General features: G+C 42.3%; 1 protein-coding gene across 1 annotated transcript; it reads right to left on the bottom strand.

The window, feature by feature from the left end:
* Positions 1-6,378: 6,378 nt before the first annotated feature.
* Positions 6,379-7,377, bottom strand: LOC145939884 (uncharacterized). Its single transcript, XM_083044515.1, has one exon. The coding sequence runs from the start codon at positions 7,375-7,377 to the stop codon at positions 6,379-6,381; it is 999 nt and encodes a 332-aa protein (XP_082900641.1).
* Between the last annotated feature and the right edge of the window lie 13,335 nt (positions 7,378-20,712).

Genomic DNA, 20,712 nt, shown 5'->3' with positions numbered 1-20,712 from the left:
ATGATTAGGCCCAGGCGTAAATAAATATATAACTTAAGAAATATTTTTTTAATCGGCTCTCAATCTTAATAAATAAATAAATATGATGTTTTAGAAGTCGGCCAATAGAGCCAAGCGCGAAAATTAATTTTTAATTTTTCGGAACAGTATCTCTTGGTTTGAGATTACTGAGTTCCATTGATTAATTATTAATTAACCTCGAACTTACAACGGAAAAATAGGCGAGAAAAATATTGGTCCGAAAAGTCGCTGAAGCGGGAATTGAACCCGCGTCTTTCGCTTGCCGGGCGACTGCTCTTACCACTAAGCTATTCAGACCCTTTCGATCCTATATTTTTCATTTGCCTTCTAATAGATGTTAGTAAATAACGCCATGATTAGGTCCAGGCGTAAATAAATATATAACTTAAAAAATATTTTTTTAATCGGCTCTCAATATTAATAAATAAATAAATATGATGTTTTAGAAGTCAGCCAATAGAGCCAAGCGCGAAAATTAATTTTTAATTTTTCGGAACAATATCTCTTGGTTTGAGATTACTGAGTTCCATTGATTAATTATTAATTAACCTCGAACTTACAACGGAAAATTTTTATTTATTAATATTGAGAGATGACGAGAGGTAGCGAGGCGCACGCGAGAGAGGTAACGCGGCGAAGGAGAACGCAAAGAGAAAGGCGTTCGCAAGAGAGAGAGGTAACGCGAGGCGCATGCGAGCGCAAGAGAGAAAGAGATAGCGACAAGATGACGCGAGAGAGGTAACGCGGCGAAGGAGAGCGAATGAGAGAGGCGTACGCAAGAGAGATTTTTTCTTTCATAATAATAATAAGATTTTAATAGGTGGAAAGGAGAGGAATTTTAAATAAATACATTTATTTAATAATAATAATTTTTTAATGAATATATATATGTATATACATATGTGTGTACTGTACAAATGTGTGTGTGTGTTTACAAAATGTGTGTGTGTGTGAATTTAAAATATAAAATATACAATATATAAAATATACAGTATAATAATATAATATAAATATAAAATATGAAATATAAATAGGGGATGTGGGGCGGTGTTGAGTGATGGTGCGACGGCGGCGGCATGGCGATGTGGTTTCTGCATAACAAAATATTTATTAATATTTTCCTAATTTTTTAATTTATTCTAAAATAAAAAACTTACACAGATTACCAAGAAAACTCGTTTGCAATACAACCAGGATTGAGTTCTGTTACATAGAAATTATGAACTCGCCATTCAAAAAAGTCGAGTGGAGAATGATACAAATTATGCGTAAAGATGCAATCATACAGGTTTTTCGTGTGACGTTTTTTGAAACCTATTTCGCGCCCGTGTATTGCCTGCACGATTGAATTTACTGGAGTGTTTGTCGATAGTGCTGGAACATTATCTACGCTTAAGTAACGTCTGCATAGCGATCTTCTTATTTCTTCAAGTGCGCGATTCGAGCAGTCCGTGACTGCAAATCTCCGATCAATAATTTTGGATTTATTTTTATTTCATAAAATTTCCAAAAAAATCTCCATGGTTGTGGGTATTGTCCTTTCAGCAAATCGATACATCCATCGCACTCCAACTCCCATTTATTATAACTCATTTTACGTTCATTTGGATGCACTGCAAAATTTTCTTTTTCAAAGAAATCGGCTTTCTTCAACACATCTTTTTCCAGCGATGCAATCGATGTATTCGTCCTGAGTTAGCATCTTCATATCACTCGCCATTTTCACAGCACTTTAAATGTTTTAATATTTAAACAGTTTAATGTGTGCAAATAGGACACACTGCACGATAAAATTTGATTTGATTTAGGGAGCATCTACAGTTGCAACACGTTTTCCCTTCAATTAGAATATATCTTACAGTTTCATGCAACCACACAGCACGAACATGTGAGTATAAGTCTGCTACTCGCAGAAAGCATGTAGAACAAAATTTTTCATCTTCATTAGTTTTATAATAAAAGAAAATATTGCACATTTTTGTCAGTTCATTAAAATCATTTATATCGGCCTGATTTAAAACTCATACACATTTGTTATTAAAGTCATCGCTATCGTAATCAGAATCTGCTGTCGATGATATTTTAATTTCAGATTCTTCCTCTATAATTTCTTCATCATTTACTTCTTCGGCATCTATATCCATGTATTCATCACTATCATCAATTACAATTACTTCTATATCCATTTTACATTCAAGACTGTCAGAAACGTGACGATGGGGACACATATTATAATGTTGCTCCCCTCTTGATTTTTAATTCTACATCTCTCTTGTTCTAACTGGAGTATCACGTCTCAGCTAGCTCATCACTTTTCTAGAGAGCGAAAAAGTTTTGTCAACTATGCACTTATCAGACAGGGAAAAAATAATTAAACGCAGATTAACAATGAAATAATTTATTCGTTAGAAGCATCGTGAAGAATAACATTTACAGCACAAATTATCAATTCACAATCTATAAGTGATTCGTTGTCAAACATACGACTTTCATGTATCGCTTTTGCGGCATTGCTCGCATCGCAGATATTATCACGTTGTAAAACATTTACAAATTGTTTAAACTTTTCAGTAACAATATGCGTATTTTCACACAACCAGAAAGACATATGATCAACACATTTTTCAAAATCGAATAAATGTAATAAAGTTGATGGTTTCATGTACAAAGTATTATCTGATAATGTAATCTTTATAATTTTTGAAGTATGCATATTAACCACTTCGAGTCTCAGATCTCGAATCCATAGTGGAGTTTCAGTTAATCGCTCAATGTCTGCTCGCTTCTGCATTAGCAATTTCCACGTTTTAATAGACAATACTATTTGATTGCCTCGATTATCTCCGAGAGCTAATTCCACAGAAAATATATTTCCAACTGATTCCAGCTGATTCCATTTTCCAAATATTTGTACGATGTTGATCTTAGAGGATATCTTCTTTCAAGAATACGAACCGCACGATGAGCGCTATAAATTTGAGGTTATTTAAAAATCATTATTTAACAAAAAAAAGTATTAAAACTTACATATCACATTTCTTCTTGCACAAAACATCGCTCTTCTGAATTCTCGGAGTGTAATAATTCATGCTGCTTAAAAGAACCTTTCACTCAAGTAATCAACCCAATACTAAATAATTATTATTACAAATTTACATTGTTGCATTGCAACTGCAATTATTGCTGACGCGATAATATTTTCAACCAATCAAAGCGCCGATACACGGCTGCTGTCATCTCCAGGTGTTCAAAACCTATGTGACAAAATCAGCTGATTAGCAAAATGTATCAAAGCTCCAATGTACAGCTGCTATGATATCATCCTCAATAAAATCATCGTAAAAATGCAACATATATAAATTTCAAGCTCCGCTGAACGGCTGCTATGACATATATTATCCTCAGATGATTAGACGTAAAAAATGCAACATATTCACAATTTCAAGCGCCGATGTACGGCTGCTATGAAATCATCCTCAATGAAATCATCGAAAAAATGCAACATATCCAAAATTTCAAGCGCCGATGCACGGCTGCTGTCACCCTCAAGTTTTCAAAATGTACGTGACAAAATCACACCGATTTGCAAAATTGCAATTTTCAAGCGCCAATGTACAGCTGTTATGATATCATCTTCAGATGAACTATTAGATGGAAAAAATGTATCAATTTCAAGGCCGATGAGCCGCACGTGACAAAATCGCAACATACTCGAGTTTTTCAAGTGTCAGTGATCAAATAAAAATGCTGGTAAGGAGGCATACTCTGTCAGTATCTTTGTCAGAGGTTCAAGAAGTGCATCTCGAGTAAAGAAATATGGCACAATTGGAAACTGTTACGTCCGGGGGTGCAGTTGCGGCGTAAATTTTACGAAATTTAAATCGCGACCTACGAACTCGAACTGCGGGGCGGACTACGTCGTATTTCGGAATTACTCCGGGGATACCCACGACGACAGGTATTTCCTTTATGGTCACGGTTGCGTTTTGGGAGAAAGGGAGCGTTTCGTATAGGTTCGATTACTGACGAATCAGTCCATGTATCCGCGGAATCGTTCGAGTGAATCGTTGACGGTGTGGAAAATAGTGATTACTGTATTACCATCCGAGTCGATACGGTAGGGTTCTTCACCACGGCGGTACAGAAGGTAAGCTCGTTGGCAATGATAACAAGGGTGGTCGATGTCACGTGTTTTCGACAGTCGGTAAAAATTGCAGACTGAGCAAACGACTCCGGTCGGTACGTCGCCGATAACGAGGAGATGCTTAGCGCATGTTAACCACTCAGATTGCACGCCAATAGGTAAACGCATATGGCAATCCGTACAGAGAGCGGCACTTGTTTCCTTATTAATAAAACCGATTATCCGTTGGCAATACGGGAGGTTATTTAGGGTTTCTTCAATAGTTTCTTCCTCGGAATCATCCTCGGGGAGGAGCAAAGTGGTGGGGATGTCCAAGTGTGACGGTATTATTGGACACATAGGAGTTGATTGTTTAAACTAATGTTAGTTAAAATAAATAATTGCCATGAGGTCGATTTGAATGTTCTAACACGTTCACGAAGTTTCTAGATATTCTGGAAAGATTTAGAATTTTCCAAAGGGTTGACTGTAGGATACCTACTGCAGTTTTATGAGGGCCATAAACTGACCCTTGATAAAAAAAAAAGGTTTCGCACGATTTCTCTTTTTGGGAGATGAGAAAATTTAAGACGCGCAGAGAATATTCTGGAAACCACGTGGTAAGCTAATATTACTAAAATTGCAAGAGAATTTATTAGTTATTATTGTTAAGTGATTCAAAAATGCGTAGACGTAGTTTCCGAAATAGATTCTTGTATTTCGCGGGTTCCCGGGCAGAAGGGAGGCTCGTGTTGTAAAGAAATATCTTGAGCACCTACCTTATTTAATTTCCAAGGAATGGACAACGACTGGATGGCGATGATCCGGGGTACCCGCGTTGTAGAGGGTGTACAGGATGCCAGACCTTTCTGCAGATACCTTGTACGGCGTGGATCGTTGTCCGGGATGTCGTTCAATGGCACCTTGGAATTCTTGATTTCGATCGCGTGCAATTGCGTAGGCCACTCCCGTAATTTAACGTCCGCGTGATTATTATTATTATTATTAATGCTAAAAGGCACGGAGTCGCCGAACAATCTATCGTATTCCGCGTCGTTATGATAGTCGATTCCAATGAAATTAGAGAGACCACGCGTTGATTCAGTGCGATGTAGTCGTGCTGTTATACGCCGTAGTTGATTCTTTCTTCCTGCACGGCGTGTTTTAGGCATTATAAAATTTAAACATTCTGAACGTCGTTTTGCTTCTGCAATAACTAACGTGCGGCAGTCCTCACTGTTCGTTGTTGCTTTCGGCGAGAGATTATGAGCGGTTCGTCCTCTCTGAATAATCACTACGAGGTTCAGGAAATATTTCTATGTTATAGAATAGTAATTTGTTAGGAATGAATTACTTGACGCGTGTTTTAGGCATTGTAAAATTTAAACGTTCTGAACGTCGTTTCGCTTCTGCAATAATTAACGTGCGGCGGTCCTCACTGTTTGTTGTTGCTTTCGGCGAGAGATTATGAGCGGTTCGTCCTCTCTGAATAATCACTACGAGGTTCAGAAAATATTTCTATGTTATAGAATAATAATTTGTTAGGAATGGATTATTCGGCATGTGCAGGCGAGAGAATTCGAGATGCGTTTTAGAAATAATATAGGCTTGGAGATACACGAGGTTGGAACTAATTTAGAATGAATTTAGAATATATATATATATAACACTTTTATTCTAGTATAACACTATGAGTAATACAAAATATCTAAGTTAAATTTTAGAGTTAGAATCTTAGAGTTAAAGTTAGAATTAGAGTCTTAGAATTAGAATTAGAATCTTAGAGTTAGAATTTGAATTTTAGAATTCGGAGAGAGTCTTAAAAGTGACTGCTCTGCTTGACGGCGCGATTAGAACTGAGCTCCTCTGGGCTCGCTCTGAGGTCCTTCGGTTTTCGGCAGCTCGGTTGCGGCGGCCGAGAGTGGGGGAACTCTCTAGGGTAGGGAGTTGCCGTGGTAGGGAAGTTCCCAGGTGCTGCGGAGCGCCGCGCTCAGGCACTAGGCGGAGTTAGATGTCATGGCCGGCATTGGCGCGCATTTCGAACGGTGTTATAAGAATTTAGAATTATTTTGCATAGGAGTGAAAAATTTAAGTAGCCGGACGTGACACCTCCCCCCTTAGAAGAAAAAGTTGGACCATGTCTAACTTTTTCAGTTCTATATCATAGTGGGTATAATTTTATTTATGCTTAATGTTAAGGTTAACACTTTCTTATTTCTTAGTGGTGAACGAGTCTATACCTCTTCGTTGAGGAGGTTGCGCAATTCTTTATAATTTACATGCGCTTCACTTTTCACCTTTTGTATTGGTGGGGAGTCTTCTTCTTGTGAAGGGGGGGCTAGGGGTGTTGATTCTTCCTGTACGGGTAGTGGTCCCAGTGGTGGTTGCTTCCTTTTGTTATTTTGTCCTCCGTCGGCCGGTCTTCCCATGTGTAATAATATGTTCGTGACTGATGTCCATACGGCTCCCAGGAGGTGTAGGCTCCATCCGTAAACGGAGTGAAGCGCGTAGCCATGGATCAGTGTGTCTATTATTAATTTGGCAAGTCGTGCGACGACAAAGATGCCCAGCACTCCGGCGCTGGCGGATCCGAAACTTATGAAACCTTTCCATAAGCGTGCTCCCGTGTTTTCTGCTAGCTTGTCGAGTGTTTTCTCGTCTAGCAGGTTTAGCATGGATAGACTTCCTGTGGGGACTTCGTGTCCCATTGCTCCCCTGGCGATCGTGTTGAGCATTGAGGGTTTTTCCATCGGGAACATGATGTGGTCGCGCAGACGATCCAAGTCTTCGCTGGTGTAAATGCCGCTGGAGGCGAGCGAGTCAGGGCTTACGTATCTCCATGACGGCTTGGTCAACGGCTGGATTGTCGGAGGTGCGATTGACTCCACTGGTTTCGGTGTCAGTCGGTACCATATGTTGTGCACTTGGTACATCGCTGGTAGGAGTTCGTTGCAATCCCTGAGTGTTCCAGATTTTGTGAGTATTTTTGATCTGGGTAATAGGAAAAGGGATTTATTCTGGTGGGTGACGGGAAGCTCGTTGTAGCAATTGTCGACGGGTCGTACTCGGCATTCCACAGGTACGCATTTGATGAGGTGGATAACCTCGCCAGCTGTAATGGCGGTGTACCCTGGTGATTTCATAATTCTGTGCGCCATCTCGTCTGGTGCAATGCTTGCAAGGGAGAGAGCGTTGAGCAGGATTTGTCTCTCTAGGGCGCATTTCTGTTCCATTATGTCTCTGTATAGTTGTGATAGCTGTGTTCTGAGGTGTTTTTCTACGTAAATAAACTTGGAGTTTACGTACGAGAAAATATCAAGATTGTCGATTTTGATTTTTGAACGACCTTTGAACACGCGTCCTGGTTGCGTTTCGAGGACGCAGAGCTTGCTCAGTTCGCAGGAGTTTATATCCACAGATGTTTGTCTCGGTTGTGCGTGCCAGCGCGAACGTGGTATCTTGTGTCGTTACCGTGTAGACCGTTGGGGAGTCCTTATGCGATGATTTCGGTGATAAGCGATGTGCCAATCCTTCGTATAGGACATCGTATCGGCCGAAATGGCAATTGTCGGCAGGTAACACCGACCAGTATGTGGAGGCTCCGTCTGCGTCGTTGCATTCTCCTGTTGTCACGGGGCAGCGAACACCTGAGGGGAGTATTACCTCGTTAGTGTTGTGTTTAACGGGTAACTCCAGCTTCCGGGTAGTGATCCGTATTGAGGCTTGGACGATTGCGTTATCCCAGGTGCCGTACGGATCGCTGTATTGAGTCCCGCTACATCCTCCGTCGGTTTTTACGGAACCTGCGAATGTTACTGCGCGCAGATTGGTAGCGTTTGGTTTAATGTCGGAGAGATGTCCGTTTAATCCTAAGGAGATGGTTCCCGTTTCGTGCAGTTTTCTACAAGTATCGGCCGATGTTTCGTGAATGTATTCGCGTCTGCCGTTATGTACGGCAGATATGTGTGAGTGCATCCCACAGTAATAGACAGTTCGGTCGACTTCAATTTTGCACTGGATTCCTGATGTGTGCTCGAATTCGCTCAACTGTAGCAATTGTACGTAGACCTCTTCCTTCTTTGGCTCGATGTCGTCGACTTTGCATTCTTCTATGTCCAATAGTGAGAGCGTAGTGATATTTAAACCGCGGCCTCCGCAGTCGTACCCTATTAGTCCATTAGAGGTTAGGGCTAACAGTGCGATTGCAGTTAGTATGCTTGCGTAGGTCTTCATTCTGTCGTGGTTGGCTGGTTACTGGCCCGTCCTCCGTCGGGGTGTCCGAGATATAGTCATCTTCGGAGTGGGGGTATTCCGGGGTAGGGGCTTGATGTGGCGAGGGTTTTAGCTTATCCATATGTACAATTCTAAACCTATTATTACTTATAGCTAACTTAACATTATGGTTTTTTAGGATTTGTATAATTTTATAGGGGCCTGTATATTGGTCGGATAGTTTCCCCTTTTTGGGTTCTTTTAATAGGTATACGTTATCTCCTACCTTAAATTCCTTTACATTTAGTTTCCTATCGTAATATTTCTTAGATCTAATCTTAGCTTCTATTAAATTTTCGCGCGCGTTATCTTGTACGTCGCGGATTCTAGAGAACAATTCTCGAAGATAATGCGAGTATGTTTCGTTTTCTTCATTCTCTAGTGGCGGATCGTTGGAGGGGACACGCGCTATTTTGCCGAATATAAGTTCGTGCGGAGTGTATCGCGTGCCTTCGTGTACACTAGTGTTATATGAGAACGTAGCTAACTTCAAAAATTGATCCCATTCGCGGTTTTTATTAACATATTGTTTAAGGTATTCCCATAGTACATGGTGGGATCTTTCAATCGAACCATTCGATTGCGGTCTATAAGCTGTAGTTTTATATTGCTTAATTCTAAACTTACGTGCTATATTGCGCAACAGAGAATTAAGGAAATGTGACCCTTGGTCAGTTAACCAAGCTATAGGAGCGCCGTATATACATATGAATTCGTTAGTGAGTGCATCGGCTACGTCGGTTGCGGATGCGTGCTTCAATGGAATGGCTAGTGAATACTTAGTTAAAAGGTCCTGTATGGTAAGAATGTATGTATTTCCTAAAGAAGTTGTAGGAAGAGGTCCCATTATATCCATTGAGATTTTATCAAATGCTGTGCCTGGCGTATCTGTAAGCACCATTGGTTGTTTAGTTTTTACTCTTACTAATTTTTTCAGTTGACAATCTTTACATTTACGAATATATTCACAGACGTCTTCCTTCATCTTTGGCCAGGAGTATCGTTCTTTTAGTCGGTTATACGTTTTGGTTACTCCTTTATGGCCTCCTATCGCTGAGCTGTGGTTATCTTTTATAATTCTTTCTCTATCTGCAGGGAGTGGAATTTCAATCTTGTTTGCGCATACGAATATCTTAAGATTAGTGTCGCTTAATGTACGCTGCAGCAATGAATATAAGATATTCCAGGTAATGCTATCTACATTGTCTTGACATATCGAGATTGACTGTAGGTCCAATTCTGTAACTACGTCCTTTAGTGAGCGTAGCGTTTCTTTGATAATTTCTATTTCAGTGGCGGCTGAGACTCTTTCTTTAGCGATAAGTGATATTAAGTGTCTGTTACCGTTGCAATTAACTTTTGTTCTGCCCAACGTGGCGTCTTTAATTACGGGTAGTATGTTATTATCATGCAACATTTGAGCTCCTCGTCCCAGCGGTACGCCTTGTTGCGTAGCAAATATAACAAGATTGTCTTTTCTGGTTATAAAGTTATCTGGAATAGTTATTATTTTGAATCTCGCGTTCGGTTCTCGTAATTCAAAGGGGATTCTAGGGTTATCGAAGATTTGATTCTCTTCGTCTGAACTGGAGCTATCGTCAGTCTCGATTTCCTTGTCGGATTCATTTTCTGCGGTACCATCAACGTTATTTCTTGTTGATGAATTTACATTTGTTGGTATGGGAGAATCGACATTTGTTGGGGCTTGTGTTTTCTTATGTTGATTAGTCGAAAATAGTGAGTCGGAGTCGGATGTGTTTACAAGCGGGAGAATTTGTTCGATAACAGGGTTTCTAGATAACGCGTCGGCGTTAGCATTTATTTTACCTGCTTTGTATTCTACTTTATATTCGTACTCTAGTAATTTTAGACGCCATCGGACTAAACGCGATGATGGGTCCTTTACTGAGTGTAGCCATACTAAAGGCTTATGATCGGTTACTAACTGGAATTGTCGGCCATATAGGTATGGTCTGAAATAATTTACACTATATACTATTGCTAACAGTTCTTTCTCAATGGTAGAGTAGTTTATTTCTGCTTTATTCAATAGTCTCGATGTGTAGGCTATAGGAAGATCCTTCCCTATAGTGCCCTGGCTAAGTATTCCTCCAACCGCATATCCGGATGCGTCGGTAGTTACAATGAACGGTTTAGTGAAGTCTGGGTATTGCAAAATCGGTTCGTTACAAAGCGCATTGCGGAGCTGCGTGAAAGCCGACTCTTGTTCCTCTTTCCAGACGAATGATTCCTCTTTCTTTAGCAGATTCGTGAGAGGTTGTGCTATCTTGGAGAAGTTAGGTATAAACCTTCGATAGTAGCCCGCGAGTCCTAAGAATTGTTTTATGTTTTTCGCGTGTTTGGGTCTAGGGAAATCTTCGACCGCTGTTATTTTCTTGGGATCGGGTTTTACTCCGGCTTCACTTATTACATGGCCCAGGTATGTGACTTCTTTGCGGAGGAATTCGCATTTGTCGGGCTGGAGGCGCAGTCCTGCCCTTCTGAGTCGTTCCGCTAGTTTGTGGAATTTGATTTCGTGTTCTCGCAACGAACTGGAATACAATACTATATCGTCGAGATACACGAAGAGTTCGGCACCTTGAAGTCCCGACAGTACCTGGTCCATGAGCCTTTGGAAGGTCGCGGGGGCATTTTTGAGCCCGAATGGCATTCGTTTAAATTCATAATGCCCATACGGAGTGGAAAACGCGGTTTTATGTGTGTGGGATTCGTTCATCTTTATCTGGTGAAAACCCGATGCCAAGTCAAACACACTAAAGTATTTCGCGCTCCCCAGCTGATCGAGGATCTCTACTATGTTTGGTAAGGGGTAAGCGTCCCCGACTGTTTTTTCGTTCAGTGCTCGGTAATCTATTACCATTCGCCAACGCTTGTTACCTTGTGAGTCCGGTTTTTTGGGCACGATCCACAAGGGGGAGTTATATGGTGACATAGATGGTTGGATTACATCATTCTCAATGAGTTCTTGCACTTGTTTGTTAATCTCCTCCTTGTGCATCGGCGGGTATCTGTATTGTTTTGTGTGTACCGGAAGTTCGTCGGTCGTTGGGATGGTGTGTGTGGTGACGTTAGTAGAGTGTAGTTTGTCGGTAGGAAGGCGAAACAGATCATTGTAAGTGTGTATTAGGTTATGTACGTGTTTCGTTTCTTCCGTGTTTAGATGATCGAGTCGCAGTAGTGTCTTAATCTCGTCGGGACGGGATGTGTTTTGTTTACTTAGTGTTGCGACGTACTGTGTTTTCTTAGCGAAGGTCTCCTCATGCCCTAAGGTTGGGAGAGCGGCTTCGGAGGTTTTATGACTCTTGGTCGAGGGATGAGATTTGGAGAGAGTGCTTTTACGACTCTTAGAAGGGGGCGGTGAGTCCTCATGGTCTCGAGGATGGGATGTGGAGAGTTTTTCTATCTCTTGAAGACTTATTCTAGGTAAGTTGAACTTGAGATCCTTATCGCTTATATTGACGGCTTTTATGTAGGCTATGCCGTTGCGGTTGGTGACGATGGCGTCTCCTAAGTAGATGTCATCGTTTACGTGGATCCGTGATATATACCCTACGCTAACGTTGGTATCGCTAACACGGAGCGGTAGTGTAGTTCGCGATCTTGCTGGGATCGTGAATGTTTGTTCGGCGTTGAAAGGGATTGAGGCCCCTTGCCAAATGATGCAGCGTTTGACGTAGTCTATTTTAGACGCGTCTTGTAAGAATTCGGAACCTAAGATTCCGTCTTGCGAGATTGGAAAATCGTCGGTGACGACGTGGAGTTTGATTTGGTGACCGAGGTATTTTATGCTAATAGTCCCGAGCGTTTTGATTTTATCGTTCGTGATTCCGCTAAGGAAGATCGTCGAACTTTTATCAATGTCGTTGCTGGGGAGTATTTGTCCTTGTTTAACAAGATTAGGCGCTGCACCTGTGTCTATCATAAAGCATGTCTCGGTCGATAATCCACCTGCGGCTATGGTGACCGCGGGCGCATGTGAAAAATCGTTCGGAGTTAACATTGCGATTCGCGTGTTTCCGGATCGTGTTCCGTGCTTATCGCTCTTATCGGGCGGTTCGTTTGAGAAGAGGCCCCTTGGTGAGGTGTACCCGACCTTCCCGCGGGGCTCGGTGCGTTTCCCGACTCATTTTTTTGCACGTTATTATTATATTCACGTTTTCTGCATTCTTCTATCTCGTGCCCGTTGTTTTTGCAATAGCGGCACCATTTATTGCGACGGTCGTTGTAACGAGTAGGCGCATTAGTGTTTGTGTTAGTATTATTGTAATTTTGGCGTCTATCGCCATATGTTGGGCGTTCGTCGGAGAATCTCACCGGATCGTTACGCGTATTGTTCGGATAGCGTTCCCGAAAATAATTTTCGTTACGCGGAGGCGTATTAGCGTATCCTCGACGCATATGTTCGTTTCGCGGTGGTTCGGGTTCGCGGCGGTCACGTGTTTTATATCGATCGCGGTCTATTTCTTCCCGTTTTGCGAGTTCTTTCGCTCTCGCGAACGCCTCAGACGGGACGGAGTATAATCGTCTATCCATCTGCAATCTGTACTGCAGAGGGAGTCCTTCGCAGAAGGATCGTGCCGTGAGTTCGTCGATTCTTAGGGCTGTCTCATTATCTATGCGTCCCATTGCGCGGCGTTCGGCGTCTAAAATCGCGGATCGTAGATCTTTGACGCGGCTGATGTAATCTAACATGTGCTCTTGGGGTTTTAAGTATACGATACTAAGTTCTCCCCTGTATTGATCGATCGTTTTCGCGGGCCCGAATGCGTTATTTAATAGGTCGATCAGTTGTGTGATGCTTTCGCAGGGCTCCCCCTCGACGGCGCTATAGGCACGCCCGCTAAGCTTATTAAGTAAGAGTTTGGTAAGGTTGCGTTCGGATGTCGGGGGAATTATTTCTTTCGCGCGTTGGCATGCCCGTGTAAATTGCCTTAACGGTATATTATAACCGTCGAAAGTAGGCACGGTTTCGGTCGCTTCGCGAAAGGAGACCTTGGGGGACTGGGGTCGTCCGGAAGGTAACTCGGAATGCCCGGCGGAGTCGTCGAGCGATAGTAGAGGTTGGCCCGAGAGTCTGATAGACGGACTGGGCTCTCGCCGCAGCCGATTCACCTCATTGCGTAATATTTCGATTTCCGCGAGGAGATCATTTTTGAGGGAATTCATATCCTCAGGGATGGTGCCCTGGGGTTGGCTCTTTCCCGGATTCCTTTCCATATTTTCGCGGAGCGTTTCGATTTCGCGTTCTCGTTTATCTGCTCTTTTCCGTTGCTCTTCGAGGAGTGCGGCCTCCTCTCTTAGGCTGATTTCTTTGGTTTTCGCGAGAGCTTCCCTAGTTCTAATACGATTTTGAGCTTCGATAATTTCGACTTCCTTTTGCTTTAATTTTGCTTGTATATCCGCGAGCTGTGCTTCAGTTAATTCCTTTCCCGCGAATTCCTTTTCAACCGATTCTTCCTTATCTCCCTGTCTTCCGCGCGTCCCGACCATAGCTCGGAAATTTCAGTATCCCACCGCTGTCACCAGTTTTGTTACGTCCGGGGGTGCAGTTGCGGCGTAAATTTTACGAAATTTAAATCGCGACCTACGAACTCGAACTGCGGGGCGGACTACGTCGTATTTCGGAATTACTCCGGGGATACCCACGACGACAGGTATTTCCTTTATGGTCACGGTTGCGTTTTGGGAGAAAGGGAGCGTTTCGTATAGGTTCGATTACTGACGAATCAGTCCATGTATCCGCGGAATCGTTCGAGTGAATCGTTGACGGAGTGGAAAATAGTGATTACTGTATTACCATCCGAGTCGATACGGTAGGGTTCTTCGCCACGGCGGTACAGAAGGTAAGCTCGTTGGCAATGATAACAAGGGTGGTCGATGTCACGTGTTTTCGACAGTCGGTAAAAATTGCAGACTGAGCAAACGACTCCGGTCGGTACGTCGCCGATAACGAGGAGATGCTTAGCGCAAGTTAACCACTCAGATTGCACGCCAATAGGTAAACGCATATGGCAATCCGTACAGAGAGCGGCACTTGTTTCCTTATTAATAAAACCGATTATCCGTTGGCAATACGGGAGGTTATTTAGGGTTTCTTCAATAATTTCTTCCTCGGAATCATCCTCGGGGAGGAGCAAAGTGGTGGGGATGTCCAAGTGTGACGGTATTATTGGACACATAGGAGTTGATTGTTTAAACTAATGTTAGTTAAAATAAATAATTGCCATGAGGTCGATTTGAATGTTCTAACACGTTCACGAAGTTTCTAGATATTCTGGAAAGATTTAGAATTTTCCAAAGGGTTGACTGTAGGATACCTACTGCAGTTTTATGAGGGCCATAAACTGACCCTTGATAAAAAAAAAGGTTTCGCACGATTTCTCTTTTTGGGAGATGAGAAAATTTAAGACGCGCAGAGAATATTCTGGAAACCACGTGGTAAGCTAATATTTCTAAAATTGCAAGAGAATTTATTAGTTATTATTGTTAAGTGATTCAAAAATGCGTAGACGTAGTTTCCGAAATAGATTCTTGTATTTCGTGGGTTCCCGGGCAGAAGGGAGGCTCGTGTTGTAAAGAAATATCTTGAGCACCTACCTTATTTAATTTCCAAGGAATGGACAATGACTGGATGGCGATGATCCGGGGTGCCCGCGTTGTAGAGGGTGTACAGGATGCCAGACCTTTCTGCAGATACCTTGTACGGCGTGGATCGTTGTCCGGGATGTCGTTCAATGGCACCTTGGAATTCTTGATTTCGATCGCGTGCAATTGAGTAGGCCACTCCCGTAATTTAACGTCCGCGTGATTATTATTATTATTATTAATGCTAAAAGGCACGGAGTCGCCGAACAATCTATCGTATTCCGGGTCGTTGTGATAGTCGATTCCAATGAAATTAGAGAGACCACGTGTTGATTCAGTGCGATGTAGTCGTGCTGTTATACGCCGTAGTTGATTCTTTCTTCCTGCACGGCGTGTTTTAGGCATTATAAAATTTAAACATTCTGAACGTCGTTTCGCTTCTGCAATAACTAACGTGCGGCGGTCCTCACTGTTCGTTGTTGCTTTCGGCGAGAGATTATGAGCGGTTCGTCCTCTCTGAATAATCACTACGAGGTTCAGGAAATATTTCTATGTTATAGAATAGTAATTTGTTAGGAATGGATTATTTGACGCGTGTTTTAGGCATTGTAAAATTTAAACGTTCTGAACGTCGTTTCGCTTCTGCAATAATTAACGTGCGGCGGTCCTCACTGTTTGTTGTTGCTTTCGGCGAGAGATTATGAGCGGTTCGTCCTCTCTGAATAATCACTACGAGGTTCAGAAAATATTTCTATGTTATAGAATAATAATTTGTTAGGAATGGATTATTCGGCATGTGCAGGCGAGAGAATTCGAGATGCGTTTTAGAAATAATATAGGCTTGGAGATACACGAGGTTGGAACTAATTTAGAATGAATTTAGAATATATATATATATAACACTTTTATTCTAGTATAACACTACGAGTAATACAAAGTATCTAAGTTAAATTTTAGAGTTAGAATCTTAAACTTAGAATTAGAGTCTTAGAATTAGAATTAGAATCTTAGAGTTAGAATTTGAATTTTAGAATTCGGAGAGAGTCTTAAAGGTGACTGCTCTGCTTGACGGCGCGATTAGAACTGAGCTCCTCTGGGCTCGCTCTGAGGTCCTTCGGTTTTCGGCAGCTCGGTTGCGGCGGCCGAGAGTGGGGGAACTCTCTAGAGTAGGGAGTTGCCGTGGTAGGGAAGTTCCCAGGTGCTGCGGAGCGCCGCGCTCAGGCACTAGGCGGAGTTAGATGTCATGGCCGGCATTGGCGCGCATTTCGAACGGTGTTATAAGAACTTAGAATTATTTTGCATAAGAGTGGAAAAATTTAAGTAGCCGGACGTGACAACACGTTCCGTTTCACGCATATGCGCGCATTTACCTATAGTACACGTTACGTTTACTATAGAAAATGCGCGCGTATGTATGAAACGGAACGCACCTATTATATATTTTCCAGAAGTCTCTCCGCATAAAAAGCTACCATTATTACAATATTCTACTGAACCACAACCGTTGCAAGTAAGAATACATTTGGAATGTACCTGAATCTTTATCGACATCTTCGTGGAGAAAAGACTCATTGTCTTTTCCTTCGGGACCTTTTCGCACCGCTGTTGTCAGTGTATTAGAATCAGTCTCATGGTCTCCTACTTCCTGCGTATTATTCTCCAATGGCGGAATACTAGGTGTAGGAGCACTAACATATGTCTAAAAATATATATAATTCTGAAATATGCTTTTATTATTTTAATGGTCGATAATTGGTTAATGATCGTCATTTGAGTGTAAATGAATTATTCCTGTCAATATTAGAATTCTGAATACCTAATTACTTGAATACCTAAGTTAATTTTTGTGCATTAAATGTATGGATAAAAAAAATTTGTGAAAAATAATAATTCGCGAACATAGATGTTTATTTATTGCAAAAAAAGTGTACTATATCCATATAAATAAATGCAACTAACTATTCCATATAAATAAATGCAACTAACTATTCCATATAAATAAATGCAACTAACTATTCCATATAAATAAATGCTTGTAATTATTACTGCTCGATAAAGTAATAATTATTTATATGGCTCTGTGTGTGTGTGTGTGCGATGTTCAAAGAATAGCACAATCGAAGAAACGCTGAAAACTTATTATTATCTATCGTGTGTTGTATCGACTTTGCATTAATCTCTCTGAATTATATGAAGACAAAATATTTCAGTAGATTAATTCGTTTTTTTTCTGTGAGTTAATAATATTAAGATGTCTAATGTCAGGTATAAATTATTTTGATATAAATTATTGACGATTCTTTTTTTATATGTCGCAAGGTTAACTTAATTCTTGATGCAAATTAATACATTTAGTTAATTATTATTCACTTTATAATACACTCTCTCTCTCTCTCTCTCTCTCTCTCTCTCTCTCTCTCTCTCTCTCGCAATGGGAAGATGGAAACGTTAATTATAGCATGGTTCAACGTTTGATTACAACAGTTATCGCTGGTGCGATACAAGAAGAAGAAGCGTCATTCTCTTTCGTGTACGTAAAAGAACATGAAAAGCGAGAATGATTGGCCGATATATTGGTTGATGCAAGAAACGGTTTCATTATTGGGACCTTGGATGCAAACTGAAGATATTCCTGCCTTAAGCAAATTAGATTCCTATAACATGCGTTGTGAAAAACATACTGAAAATTGTGCTTTACAAATGTATTTAAAATATTTAATTGGTGGTCGAATTATCGCGATGATTTGCCACACCCTTTTTTTGAATAAATTATTACAATAATATTCTCTTTGTTCTCTCTCCTTTTCCTCTACCATGTATGCGAGCGAATATTATATTTCCGCACGTGCACGTATTATTTTCAGTACGTGAAAGCATTTTTATAATTTTTTAAATGTAGTGGATCGAATATATTTTGAACGCGGATCGAACGTGGTTGATCGAGGTTCGAACGTGGTTGATCAAGGTTCGAACATGTTTAGGGGGGAAAGAAGGGGTCAGAATCGATCGCCCCACGAAAACTGCGGAAATACGCATCAGGGGGCTAGATGACTCCACAACCCTTGCAGAGATAAGGAGAACTATCTCGGAAACAGGGGGTTGCGAGGAGGAAGAAGTAAGAATCGGGGATATCAAAAGAGCCCCAAACGGAGTAGGAATGGTGTGGGCTCGATGTCCGCTAACAGCGGCTAACAGAATGCTGGCAGCAGCGCAAGTCAGAATGGATGGGCAATTGTAAGGGTCGAAATGTTGGAGAATCGATTCTTACAATGTTATAAATGCCTAGAAGGGGGACACGTCCTGCAGCGATGTCCGAATAAAGAAGACCGCAGCGATAGGTGCTATCGCTGCGGAGAAAACGGACACGAGGCCAGAAAGTGCACAGCTGTGCTAAAGTGCCCGGTATGTAGCGACAAGAACCTCCCGTCGAATCACCGAACGGGGGGAAAGTCCTGCATACCGGTGCAGAAAGGAAGGAGAGGTGTCCAGCTCGGCAAGGTGATAGGAACTCCGAGCAAGGTAAAGGACAAAAGGAACAAGGAAGCCTCGCCTCCAAAGAGTGGGAAGGCCTCCACGTCCCAAGGAGGAAAGGAGGGAACCGGGAGTGAAAGAATCTCACCTCCACCGAATGGTGGGGAAATCCCGACACTCTCAGAATCCCCCAAGGAACAAAGACTTCTCAGGACAAGGATAAAGGAAAGAAGGAAACAGGAGGAAGAACTCCCAGAGGGAGGGAAGAAGAAGAGGCGAATAAAGGAGTCTCTGGAAGAAGAAGGATCATCCGTTATGGAAACGGAGGAGGAAGGTACGGAGGATGACATTGCCAAATAGAATGGTGAAAGTTATTCAAACTAATTTGAATCACGCGAAGGGTGCATAGTCCCTCCTTGACCAATCAATGGCGGAGAGGGGCTGTGGGCTAGGAATTGTGGCTGAGCCGTACAGGATTCCGAACAATCCAAACTGGATCAAGAGTTTGGACGGCTCAGCCGCAATTGTGAGAAGGCATATGGCAATGTCACCCCCCCCCCCTGCAAATGGAAGAAGCGGGAAAAGGCTTTGTCATAGCTTCCTGGGGGTCCACCATAATAGTTAGTGTCTACCTCCCACCCAGTTTGGGAAACAGGGAGTTTAGGAGGGGGTCGCGCGCCTGCGGTGTTGCGCTTCCTGCTTGGCACCGTGGGGTGCGGCCCCCTCCCCTCTAGGACGAAGATGCGGCGGGAAGGCCCTCTCACCGGGAGCCGAAAGGCACCGGTGGGAGAGCAACAACGCCACAGGGGGGGGGCCCTCTTTTTCCGAGAGGGCCCCCCCCGGTGAGGGCCTCCGGGGCTGGATGCCGAATCCCCTATCCCTCTAGGGAAGAGGAGGGAGCATCACTCCGGAGGCGGGGAGTGGCGGCTCCTCGAGCGGGCTACTCGAGCCGTGACCCCGCCCCCCAAACTCTTGGGAGGGCGCGGCGTGGGGTCGGTGTCGCCCTGCGTCGCAACCGAGTACGGTCCGCACGATGGCGGAGGGAGAGTATCGTTCCTTCGGGGACGGTGCTCTCCCCGATAAGGATAAAGGGGGGGGGCGGCGAGACGGCATGGGATACCAGCATCCTCGCCGCCCCCCACCTAACGCCCGAGTAGGACACCCGCTGTGGTTTTAGTGAGGTAGGGCCCCCTGACCGATTCATTCGTGGATCAGCCAAGGGGAACAAGGAGTCCCACATAACCTTCATCTCCTACCCGGGAGATGAGGGTACCATGATGGTTTCCACAGCGATACAAAAAAAAAGTTTCGAACATGGCTCGATTATGGTTTGATCATGAATGATCGCGGTTTGAACATGATTGATCGAGATTTAAACATGATTTGTGAATTATAATTCGTTATATGGGAACATGACAACTTTAATTTTCTCATGGACCATTGCCTGAGAACATGCTAACTTTTGTCTTTTTATCATGGATATGTGCTAACTTTTGTTTTCTTATCAATTGCTATATTATATGTTATCCCCTACTGTTTCTACCGAGAGCGGGTCTATCTCTGCGATGTTCATCATAAAGTCTACGATATTTGATGTGTAAAGATTAGAAGTGACAAAAAATGGAGAGAGAAGTTATTATGATTGATAGTGATGATGAAGATGTAATTATAATCGAAATCATTGACAATCAGGTGGAGATGATAGATATTGCGGGAGAATCTGATAATAGTGATATAGAAGGATTAGGTGAAGGGTCAGATGTAGAACCCTTCATAGATTCAGACTATAATAGTGAATGTAGTGAAGACTTCGTTGAAACATCCCAGCGAGTATTAAGCACATCAAAAATTTTAACAGTGAATGAAACTATAGAGATGTGTGCTATATATTATTATTATACCCCTGGACATGATCTCAAAATGTGTACACATTGTTTCGTAAGAATAGCGGAATTGTTTACATCTATTCACGCAGTACGTGAACATTTAACAAATATGTACGGTGTAAGGTTAGAAAAATGGTATTGCGATTGTGATGATCCGTTGCACCGAATAATGGCATGCAACATGTGTCCGGTGTGTATGCATTGTAAGTATCAATTTTTATTTATGTTAATTTATTCTAAATTTAAATATTATTAATGTTTTTTCTGTTATGTAGGAGTCCCACCCGCCTCGGAGCAAGCCATCACAGCCGCCTCCGCCACCGACAATTTTTT

The sequence above is a fragment of the Prenolepis imparis genome, unplaced genomic scaffold, assembly GCF_030444845.1.
Source record: "Prenolepis imparis isolate NDT839.2.m4 unplaced genomic scaffold, iyPreImpa1.0 SCAF_8, whole genome shotgun sequence".
In the NCBI taxonomy this organism is placed as follows: Eukaryota; Metazoa; Arthropoda; class Insecta; order Hymenoptera; family Formicidae; genus Prenolepis; species Prenolepis imparis.
This window is presented reverse-complemented; position numbering and strand designations above follow the sequence as displayed.